The 10,810-nt window shown below is 55.7% G+C and overlaps 5 protein-coding genes and 1 non-coding gene across 6 annotated transcripts; 5 read left to right on the forward strand and 1 right to left on the reverse strand.

Moving 5' to 3' along the window:
* Positions 1–809: 809 nt before the first annotated feature.
* Positions 810–1,632, forward strand: QC764_504105 (uncharacterized protein; the record flags this gene model as incomplete). The annotated part of the gene is given in 3 exon segments (XM_062947663.1): positions 810–1,042; positions 1,136–1,474; positions 1,488–1,632. The coding sequence occupies 3 exon segments, from the start codon at positions 810–812 to the stop codon at positions 1,630–1,632; spliced, it is 717 nt and encodes a 238-aa protein (XP_062798888.1).
* An 89-nt stretch (positions 1,633–1,721) lies between these two features.
* On the forward strand, positions 1,722–1,802 carry QC764_0077910. Its single transcript has one exon. It is a non-coding gene; the product is annotated as a tRNA-Ser (tRNA).
* QC764_504107 (uncharacterized protein) lies at positions 1,728–3,023 on the forward strand. Its single transcript, XM_062947664.1, has 2 exons — positions 1,728–2,384; positions 2,455–3,023. The coding sequence occupies exons 1-2, from the start codon at positions 2,000–2,002 to the stop codon at positions 2,955–2,957; spliced, it is 888 nt and encodes a 295-aa protein (XP_062798889.1). The 5' UTR covers positions 1,728–1,999; the 3' UTR covers positions 2,958–3,023.
* A 544-nt stretch (positions 3,024–3,567) lies between these two features.
* Positions 3,568–7,249, forward strand: SPT5 (transcription elongation factor spt5; the record flags this gene model as incomplete). Its single annotated transcript, XM_062947665.1, has 3 exons — positions 3,568–4,269; positions 4,325–6,569; positions 6,621–7,249. The coding sequence occupies exons 1-3, from the start codon at positions 3,892–3,894 to the stop codon at positions 7,247–7,249; spliced, it is 3,252 nt and encodes a 1,083-aa protein (XP_062798890.1). The 5' UTR covers positions 3,568–3,891.
* Positions 7,250–8,009: 760 nt separating this feature from the next.
* On the forward strand, positions 8,010–8,719 carry QC764_0077940 (uncharacterized protein; the record flags this gene model as incomplete). Its single annotated transcript, XM_062940750.1, has 3 exons — positions 8,010–8,076; positions 8,167–8,333; positions 8,422–8,719. The coding sequence occupies 3 exons, from the start codon at positions 8,010–8,012 to the stop codon at positions 8,464–8,466; spliced, it is 279 nt and encodes a 92-aa protein (XP_062798891.1). The 3' UTR covers positions 8,467–8,719.
* An 81-nt stretch (positions 8,720–8,800) lies between these two features.
* QC764_504120 (uncharacterized protein) lies at positions 8,801–10,258 on the reverse strand (the record flags this gene model as incomplete). Its single annotated transcript, XM_062947666.1, has 1 exon — positions 8,801–10,258. The coding sequence occupies one exon, from the start codon at positions 10,256–10,258 to the stop codon at positions 8,801–8,803; it is 1,458 nt and encodes a 485-aa protein (XP_062798892.1).
* Positions 10,259–10,810: the final 552 nt, after the last annotated feature.

Below are 10,810 nucleotides of genomic sequence, written 5' to 3' on the forward strand. Positions count from 1 at the left end.
TTCCCTTTTCAAGGGACAACACTCGAGAGTCTAGACAAAAGAATGCTTGCCAGCAGCATTTCCCCTCCCCAGTAAAAAGAAGCGTAGAGACTCAAATACTTCGAATAGATACTATTCCAAAGTAAAAACATACCAAATCATTGCAAACCTGGCTTCGCAAACATGTGTAGAACACGCATTGATCACTACTCAGAGCGCGATGTACGACGCTAGATGTCCACGAGGCCCTTCTCACCGACAGAACGAGGTGATTACACGGTCCACAGCATCACAATCATACACAAACCCGTGAATCCACAAGATCCCGAGTACACCTCGGAGGGACCCTGTGACGCAACGCCCAATGGCCATGACGAGCTAAGCCGCGTTTAGTTCAAGATGAGCCACCTCCATCTGATCGAGTGGAAGGACCGCGAGGCTCCCTGGAGAGACGAGATAACGACCGAGGTTCGGAAATTCCCCCTCTTGGCGACAGAGCTGTCAGAGTGCAAGCATCACAGCTGCTGCATCGTCAAACCCACCATCCTCTTTTGCGACCACTACTGGAGGGAGGCGTGGTGTGACGATGACGAGGACTTCCCGGAGGCAGATATATGGACCGACCAGCCGGTGGCATATAACAACGCGCGGAGGTCGCGACTCCCGCGAGGGGGATAGACTACAAGGGGTTCGTAGAGCAGGAGTTTCATTACCTGGGCCACCTCGCCACGGTAGGCCGCAGCAAGCAACACCGAAAGGCTGGCCGGCGGTGGTTCGACATATACCAGGAGGAGGACCACCCTGAAATCTTCAACTTTGAGGACAGCCCAATGCTGCCGCTCAAGCCCTTCCCGCTGGAGCTCGTCTACAGGCACGACCTCGAAGGCGTCGACCTGACCGCCTGGGAAGAAGAGCACAACAACACCCTCCCCGATCTGAAACCGATCTACATCGACGTGAACCACTACCCGCTCGCCAGCGAATGGTCTTGCTTCGCTGAGGAGGAACATATCGATAAAGACCATGTGCCGCACATTCAACTGGCAAGATACGGACACGAGCTGTTTAGTCGCAAGCACGAGCTGTGGTCAATCACCATGGTGGAGACGATGGGGGGAAACGGTGTCTTTGGCTCAGGCGGAAAGTTGGTACACAGCTTCTTGGAAAGCCACGTTGAAGCCATGGAGAACAAGTCCAGGCTGCTTACCGAATGCTGGCAAAAGTATCTGTACTGGCTGCGCATGTCGCTGATGAGAGTCGAGAGGTTGCCAGCGCCCGGGCAGATTCTGACAACGGCCGAGGGCTTCACAATAGAGCGCGATATCCTGGACACGTGGGCATGGGGGCGAGAGAAATCATACGAGGATGTTTACCAAGAGGTCATAGACGGGAATATGTTTCCCGAGTACTGGGACAGAGCCTTGTATGAAGTTTTCACGTCCTGGGTGCAATTCAAGCGAGCGAAGGCCGGCTATCGTTATCTCATCGACAAATGGATAGAAGAACAGGATGAGTTGGGACTCGAACTTGATCCATTACCGAAGTTCAATGACATGGCAGATCTTATCGGGAACCATTGGTTCTGGGGTGGTTGGGGGATTGATTGATCATCAATTGGGAATTGCCTGGAGTACGACGAGATGCTATGTATGATCTGGCAAAGCCACCTTCCAAGTGAAAACTGAGGGGTTGGGCCCGTTATCCAATAAATAAGAAAGAAAGATGAGGGTCACAAAAAACATCGTCGCCTGCAGGATTCGAACCTACGCTCCCGAGGGAACGCCCTTAGCAGGGGCGCGCGTTAACCACTCCGCCAAAGCGACTTCCAATCATGCCTTCCAAGGCAGAAATTAGGTTCAGATTCGTGTCGCGCTCCCCCATTCGACGCCACTTCCACTTCCTGCATGGCTACCTATCTTGGGGGACATCGAGATAAGCCCTGCAGCAGCAGCAGCACCCGCGAAACGGCTCGAGAGATAAGAGACCAGCCCTCTCATGTGGCTCAAATTCTTTGTCTGCCATGCCGATGGCTGTCCTTCCCCTCTTACGCAAATTGGTAGCAATCATGTCAGAAGCCCTGGCAGCTACTACTACTACCACCACCACCACTCCCACGCTTGATGCTGCTGACGAGGTCGAGCTGGCGAGGGTGGACGGCCTTGTCGAGCGCCTCGCCTCTGCATTCGAAGCCGGCCTGGACTTTTACAATACTTGGCTACAGAGGCAACAAGCATCAAACAGCTACCACACAAGCACCAGCACCCACCGCTTCCACCCCGCCGCCGCCCGGGTCCGCCCGATCAAATGCGCCGTGGGCACCTCTCTTGACATGTCCAGCTACCGGATTCAGTCTACCTATCAAATCGGCTTTACTCTCATCGGTCCCGAGTTTGCAGCCGGCGACGGTCCGTGGCTTTTTTTGTTTGTTTGTTTGTTTCCGCGTAAGGGTAGAATATCTGATCCATCCCAATCCAGATCGAACCTGCCAAACCCTCCACACCAACCTCTCCCTCCTCCAATCCAAGATACGCCACCTCTGCCACACAATCAGTTCCTCCCTTGGCCCTCACCACCAACCGCAACCTCTCCCTCTTCGAGAAGTTTATCTTTGCTCTGAACAAGTCCGTCTTAGCTCTGTTTCTGCCCTGACGCAACAGTACCGCCGCATGGCAGCTGGCCGACCTTCTCTCCCGAGAAACTTGCCTGTTCCCAGACCGAAGCGGATGTCGGCTTTGCTGGATGATTTGGATAAGGCTGACTTGCGGTTCATGTCGGAAGAGAGGCCGATGAGCGAAGGGAGCTTTGTCACGGTAGGGGATGGGGGTGGGGTGGAGAGGGTGGTGACGGCGGAGAGCGAGGTTCCTGTTGTGGAGGTGAGGTCGAATCCGCCCTCGCCGCCGTTGACGCCCAAGGTGAGGGGGGTGGAGGGGTTCTGGAGTGGGGGTTGTGTTCAAGGGAGTGTGAAGATAGGAGGTTGAAGGGAAACAAAGCGGGTCGGGTCTTTGGCATTGCGCGTTCCGGTTTTGATTTGGTGGTTTTTGGTATACGAGCTGGGTTGTTGGGGCGGGTGGTAGGCGCTGGGGTGTGATTTTGTGATTTGTGTACTTGATCGTTCTTGTTCCACAGTCAAATATTCAGTGTTCTGACATCTCTTGTATGTAATGAGATGCTGTCTTATGTCGTTGCTAGTATTGTCCCCACAACCCGTGCCCAGAGCTCTGTCCAGAAGGCAATCTATGCTGCTATGACGCGAGAGACAGTTCATCACATCAACTTTCGAACCCTGCAACTTGTAAGTAAGCAGCCGTCGTTCCACCTTAACTTGTGCAGCCAGGTAAGTGCCTCGTAGTTACCTGGCCAAGGAGCGTAAAAAAAATCGTAGACAGGAGTGATACTTCATGTTGAGCCCCCCAAAGAATGGACTGGCTGGTTTGCGGAGAGAAGGAATGTGTCAGTCGAGCATTCGTGAACAACATTTCCCTAAATACTCATTTGGTAACCACTCCCTCGTTCTTAAGATTTTAATTCTCAAACATCATATTTTTCTTAATTCCCAAAGAAAACCAGTGCCGCTTGAATGTTTGATGAGTTTCAGAGAGCGACGACAGTCAAAGAAAGAGCGCACAGGCCACAACGGAGAAAAGCTGTTGCTGGCGCCGAGCCCGACCGGGATTCTCAAACAGCACTAGCGCGGCGCGCTACGCAGCCTGCAAGCTCCATCATTCAGTTGTTGCGCCTCGAGGACAGCAGCGGTCTTTTGTCCGCCTGCCAAACGAAACTTTCCCCTCTACAACAAACCCAACTCCCCAGCACTCTCCTGCTGCTCACACTGCGCAGCTTGTCTCTGGCGATTCGCCGCCTCAGCAGCATCCGAATTGCCAGATAACCAATTGCGAATTCCGAATTCCCACCATGGCCGACAACCACTACGGAGGCGACTCCGAGTCAGAAGACGACAACTTCAACCCGGCCCCAGCCGACCTGTCGGATGAGGAACAGGATGCCAACGACAGCAGCCCCCGCGTGTCCCGTAAGAACGACCATCGCAGTAGCAGCCCGGTAGCCGATGGGGATCACGATGAAGATGAAGACGAAGATGAACGCCCCTCGGGTCGCGCCACCAAGCGTCCGCGCATCGCCGCTGATGATGATGATGATGATGATGATGGTGGTGGCGGCGAGGATGATGAAGAGGAGGAAGACGATGAGGAGGGCGGTGGTCACCGAGATGGCGATGAAGATGACGAGGAGGACGAAGAGGACGAAGAAGATGAGGATGACGTGCAGCATGTGAGTCTGCATCCCGCTTCGCTTCTCTTTCCAATTGCTGACTTGGATCGCGCAGAGCCACCGCAGGAAGCGTCGCAAGCCTGCCGGTGTGGGCAATCTGTTCGATATCGAAGCCGAGGTCGACGATGAAGACGAAGACGAAGCCGACGACAGAGATGGCGAGGAGATCGAGGACTTCATCGACAATGCCCACCCTGACGATATCGCCGACAGCGGCGGCATGAACGACGACAGGAGACATCGTGACCTCGACCGGAGACGCGAGCTGGAGGCCAGCCTCGACGCCGAAAAGCAAGCCGAGATCCTGCGTGAGCGTTATGGCAAACGTGCGCCCACCAGAGGATACAGTGACATGGCCATTGTGCCCAAGCGCCTGCTTCTTCCCAGCGTCAATGACCCCGGCATCTGGGCCGTTAGGTGCAAGGAAGGCAAGGAGCGCGAGGTTGTCTTCTCCATCATCCGCCGTGTTGAGGAGAGACTTGGTACCAAGAATGAGCTGCCCATCACTGCTGCCTTTGAGCGTGCCGGGCCCAATTCCGTCATGAAGGGTTACGTTTACATCGAGGCGCTCCGCCAAAACGATATCCTGCTCTCTTTGGACGGCATTCTCAACGTGTACCCTCGCACCAAGATGGATCTGGTTCCGATCAAGGACATGCCCGATCTCTTGCGCGTCATCAAGACCCCGAGCCTGACACCTGGTGCCTGGGTGCGCATGAAGAGGCCTGCGAAGCACGCTGGAGATCTCGCCCAGGTTCTCGACGTCACCGAGAATGGACTGGAAGCTAGAGTTAGGTTCATTCCCCGTCTGGACTATGGTGTAAGAGAGGATGGCATCGGTCCAGATGGCAAGCGCAAGCGCCCCGGCATCCCTGGACCCCGCCCACCCCAGCGGCTCTTCAGCGAAGCCGAGGCCAGGAAAAAGAACCCACGACATCTCCAGGGCAACCCACAGACGAACTCGTGGACATTTATGGGTGACGAATTTGAGAATGGGTTCCAAGTCAAAGATATCAAGATTCAGCTACTCGATGTCAAGGATGTAAACCCCACGCTCGAAGAGGTCACACGGTTCGCCGGTGGTTCCGAGGATGGCACAGAGAACCTTGACCTCAAGGCTCTTGCTGCCAGCTTGAAAGACAGCAGCTCCAACGTTGCTTATGTCCCCGGAGATGTGATCGAAGTGTACGAGGGCGAACAGCGCGGAGTGGTTGGCAAAGCCGTCGATGTTCGCGGTGACATAGTGACACTCAGAGTCACGGAAGGAAACCTCTCTGGGCAGACCATCGAGGTGCCCAACAAAGGTCTTCGCAAGCTGTTCAAGATTGGTGACCACGTCAAGGTCATCGGCGGCAGCCGTTTCCGTGACGAGGTGGGCATGGTGGTCAACATCTCGCAGGATCGTGTCACCCTGCTCACGGATCAGACCAACAACGAGGTCACAGTATTCAGCAAGGACCTCCGCGCCGCCAGTGATATTGGAGGACAGGGATCGCTTGGCCAGTACTCCCTCCTTGATCTGGTGCAGCTGGATGCGACGACTGTTGGCTGCATCGTCAAGGTTGACCGTGAGTCAGTGGGGGTGCTTGACCAGAATGGAGAGGTGAGGCAGGTTATGCCTTCTCAGATTACCAACAAGCTCCCAAAGAGGAGAACTGCCGTGGCTGCTGACAGGAGCGGCTCCGAGATTCGTCTGGATGATGTTGTCCGTGAGTACGGTGGTCAACAACGGCAGGGTAAAATCATTCACATTCATCGCTCTTTCATCTTCTTACACACCAACACGACCAACGAGAATGCCGGCGTTTTTGTCACACGTGCCGGCAACGTCAACACCATCGCGGCCAAGGGTGGTCGCATCAACAGCGGCGGTGGTCCTGACTTGACTGCCATGAACCCGGCCATGAAGCGAAGCCCTGCCGAGAACAACCGCATGGCAGCACCAAAGAGCTTCGGTCCGGACCGTGCCATCAACCAGACTGTCACTATCAGGAGGGGTGGATACAAGGGTTTGCTGGGTATCGTCAAGGATACCACGGATACCCACGCGCGTGTTGAGCTCCACACCAAGAGCAAGATTATTACCGTGCCCAAGGCGGACCTTGCCTTCAAGGACAAGGTCACTGGTAAGCCAATTGACATCTACTCCCGTGGCGGACGCGGTGGGGGCGGGTTTGGTGGTTCTGGACGTGGTGGGTTTGGTGGTGGTGGTGGTGGTGGTAGAGGAGACTGGCCCGGTGGTAGAACCCCAATGGCTTCTGGGGCCGGCGGCCGTACCCCAGCTTGGGGCGGTGCATCATGTAAGTCTTGTTCCTTGACGATGTCAACACACGCACTAATAAATTACCTAGCTTCCTCTCGTACACCTGCCTGGAGCAGCAATGCCTCTGGCGCACGAACACCTGCCTGGCAAGACGGCTCTCGGACTGCCAACCCATACGACGGCAACCGGACTGCCTATGGAGGAGCCACGGCTTACGGCGGCAGCGGCGGGCGCACCCCGGCGTGGAACTCTGGCTCCAAGACACCTGCCCATGACGGCTTTGGCCACGGATCCAAGACACCCGCCTACGGTGGAAGCGGCAGCGGCGACACCTGGGGCTCCAAGACTCCTGCTTATGGCGGCGGTCTTTCGGCACCAACCCCTGCTGCGAGTGGCGGTGCCGACTGGGGATACACTCCCGGAGCCAGCGGCAACTCGTACGACGCGCCCACGCCCGGCGCTGGTCTCGGTGCGCCCACGCCGGGAGCGTTCAGTGCTCCGACTCCGGGCGCCTACACGGCACCAACGCCGGCGCCCATCAGCGCTCCCACTCCGGGCGTGTGGGCAGGTGGATGGGGCGGGGACACAGCGCCAACACCTGCTGCCACTGCGCCCACTCCTGGTGCTTCCGGCTCGGGATACTATGGTGCTCCGACGCCGGCCCCCTTCACGGCGGAGACGCCTGCTGCCAGCGGGGGTTATGACGATGATGAATAGGTGAAGTGTGTGTGTTGGCAGCGTTGTATAAAAAAAGGCAAGCCGGTGGATGGAAGATATCTTGAATTTCATGGCAATGCAATGGGCGTGTTGGTTTTTTTTTTTTTTTAGCGTTTGTTGTTGATGATGTGGTTTTATTGGTAGAAGAAAAAAGATTAGTAATTGGCGCGCGGCGAGCAGCAAAATGAATAGAAGGGTAGCCTGCTTTTTACCTATCCTACAATAAACAAAACTGAGTGGTGTTGGATGTTATGTTTTGTGATGATGTTGACCCCGCGTGACCTTTTGGGGGCGATGTAAACAGCCCCCTCCCCTCCCCTCCCCTCCGCCCATCATGTGTTGCGGCGCGTGTGTGACTGTGATAAATTGGCGAGGAGGCACGGAGGAGGAGGGAGGGAGGGGGCATCGTGTGTCATGAGGTGGGGGATCCACATGAGCATTGTGCACACGCACCTCACACACAAACACACAGAGCCGATTCCCGAACCGCCGCCTGCTGAGCCCGCTTTGATCTTTTCAAAAAGAAAAAAAAAAAGAAAAAAATCCCCAAAAAAACCCCTAGGGAATCTTTGCGAGAGATAATCTTCACTGTTATCTCTCTGTTTGCAACTCCTCTTTTAGATGAGGAGAACGAGATAGGGGGATTTCAGCCAACTTCTCAGCAGCGGAACCCCGCGTCAAAAACGTCATTGGATAATCATCCAACAGACACGATTAACACCACCAACCGACCTATCACAGGTGATGCTCTCGAGGGGAAATGTGCCGACAGGTCAGGCTGCATTTTGAGCCGTGCGGGCATTTTATCAAGATCAAGGTTGTTAGATGTCAGTTCACCTCAGCCCAACCTCCCTCCCCCAGGGAAGGTAGGTAGGTAGAGGTAGCGGAACAGGAAAGGCTGACATAGAGAATTCTAGGTCATAGTCGACACTGCGGCTTTGTACCTGGGCGGGAGAATAATAGGGCGATTACGGAGAGAAAGTACACTGATAACTTTCGGAGGTATCCGGGGTGTCCGGATGAGAGGTGTCAGTATTATTGGGATGGGTGGCATGCTTCCAAGGGGGGGGAGGGAGAGAGAGGGGTATGAGGGGGGGAGAGAAGGGGGGGAGAGGGAACGGAGGATGGGGAGGGAGAGGGAGAGGGAGAGGGAGAGGGAGAGGGAGAGGGAGAGGGAGAGGGAGAGGGAGAGGGAGAGGGAGAGGGTGTATTATTGACCGTGAGGGGGCCTATCTGTTTGGGATCGAGGTTGGGTTTTGTTTTGGGAGTTCTGGTTAGGGGATAGGAATGGTCTGATCATCGCAAGAGGTCATTTGAGGGCGGGGGGTCCTGTAGACGAGTCTAGAGTTTGCAGCGTCACCTTGGGGGTAATCTTTCAGCGTGGTATTCAATGGTTCAATGAGCACTCAATTCACTGATTTCATGAGGGGATCCAACCTGAACATTATCACGCTTCATCCGTGCCACCGCCATGCTCATGTTCAATTCATGTTCTCATTCATCCTTTACAAATATATACCGCCCCATCTTATATACAACCCTCCTCCCTCACTACAACCCGACAGCAATAGCAGTCAACGCCCACTCCATAAACCCAGCATTCGTATCCCGAATATTATTGTTGAACTCGGCCGTCGTCGGATAAAAATTGGTCGAGTACCCAAACTCCATCGTGAACCCATAAACCTTACTCACCCCCGGCTCAGCCCAAAACCTGCTAAAAGCATAATCATCACTCGCCCCCGAGGTGGGATACAGCCCCACCGCCTGCTGGCTAACATAGCTCCTCGAACCCACACCCTTCATACCCGCCACGGTGGCATCCGCCGCCCTCTTGATGGCAGTCGCGTCCGCGGCAGGGATGTACTCCTTGTACACACTATCCCCCGTCACCCCCCTCTTCCCATCATACGTCGAGTTCAAAAAGTTCATCTTTGGATCCGTCGACTGATTCACGTCATCCCCCCAAGAATACAAAATCGTCCCCGCGGCAGAGTGAATATCCATGAACCATCTGATGCCGGGGAACTTGTCATAGACGGAGACGTGGTTCTTGGTCTCCTGCTCTGACTCGGGAGCGGTGCCGTAAAACGCCTCCGAGCTAGGGCTTGTAGAAGCAGGGGAGACGGACGAAGAGAAGAACTTGCGAAAGTTCCAGAGGAAGTTGAAGTTGCGGTTGAGATCAACGCCCACCGACGCGCCCGACGAGCCAGAGCGGTTGTTCCTGTTCTTGCGCCAGAGAGAACCAGACGACTGGTCGTAGACCACGCCGTCTGGGTTGACGAGCGGGAAGAGGACAATCCCCGCGCTGAGCACAGACTTTACCTGGGCGTTGGTGTACGTCTTTTTGCCGTAGGTCAGCCCAGACCCGGACTTGTTCGCCGCGAGGAGGTCAGAAACCCAGTAGAGGAGGTTGTCGGGCCCGCCGCGCTCGCGGGCGTGCATGCCAGCCGAGAGGTAGAGCCGGTACTTTGACGTGTCGGGACCGGCTCCGGTGTAGGCGGCGACCGAGGTGCGGCCTTGGAAGGTGGTGTAGGGGAGGTTGTACTTGAAGAAGGCGCCCGGGTAGGCGTTTGCGAGGCCGGTGAGCGCAGAGTTAATCTCGTTGATGTTGAGGATGCTGGCGATGCTGGCCGTGCTGGCTTTGGTTCCGAGGCCCGAGGGGGTCACGGAGCCGCCGCTGAAGCGATCGCCGGTGCCGATGGGGGCTTTGCCCGAGGTTTGGCGCTTGTCGAGGGCAGTCTCCCGGACGGTGATGGCCTCGTCCGAGCTGTACTCGCCGTGAAGCCAGCTGATCTGGTCTCTGGTGAGGAGAGCCTGGAGCTCAAACTTGCCATCGCTGGTGGGATGGGCGATGGGCCTGCAGCCGAAATCGAGCGTGTTGTTGGCCACGAGATCGGAGAAGTGTGCTGGGCTGGGAGCCCTGATCTGAACGGGCAGTAGCTCCTCCGCGAGAGACGCGGTGACCTGGAGCGCCACCACGGCGGCGGCTGGCACAAACTGTTTCATGTTGAATCCGGAAAGGTTGAACGCCTAGCAATCCAGACCTGGCTAGAAAGGCTGGGCGTTGTGAAGAAGAAAGGGGGTGAACTTTCCAGTTATTTAACATTTTGAACAGTCGTTGCAGTTTGAACTGGTGCAGGTGGTGAGTGTTCGAGAACCTGGAAATCGCTCAGGTCTCGATAACATGCTGGTGTCTCACCTACCAAAGTAGGAAGGCCGTCGTCGATTCGTCATTGTCCGTCAGGGCATGTGGTCGCATGAGAGGCGCGGGGGTAGCAGGGGGTCAGGGGCTGGTCTGGGGGGGGGGAGGGGGGCCATCCAAGCATTGGGAAAGTCGGCCAAGACTTGCCCTGTTGAACGTCGGAGACTGGCAGTTAGGGCAACTAACGGCATCGTGCATAGAACTACCGAGCAGCGACCTTCCAAATGGAGGAGCCCCCCGGTGACGGTCCACAGTCGCGAGGTTACATTGGTTAGCGGTTTAGGATAAATGCGACAGAGCCATCATCGACTCCCTATTACGTTTATCATTGCGGCTTTGATAGTAGATCAGGCATG

This window comes from Podospora pseudoanserina, chromosome 5 (assembly GCF_035222485.1).
Source record: "Podospora pseudoanserina strain CBS 124.78 chromosome 5, whole genome shotgun sequence".
In the NCBI taxonomy this organism is placed as follows: Eukaryota; Fungi; Ascomycota; class Sordariomycetes; order Sordariales; family Podosporaceae; genus Podospora; species Podospora pseudoanserina.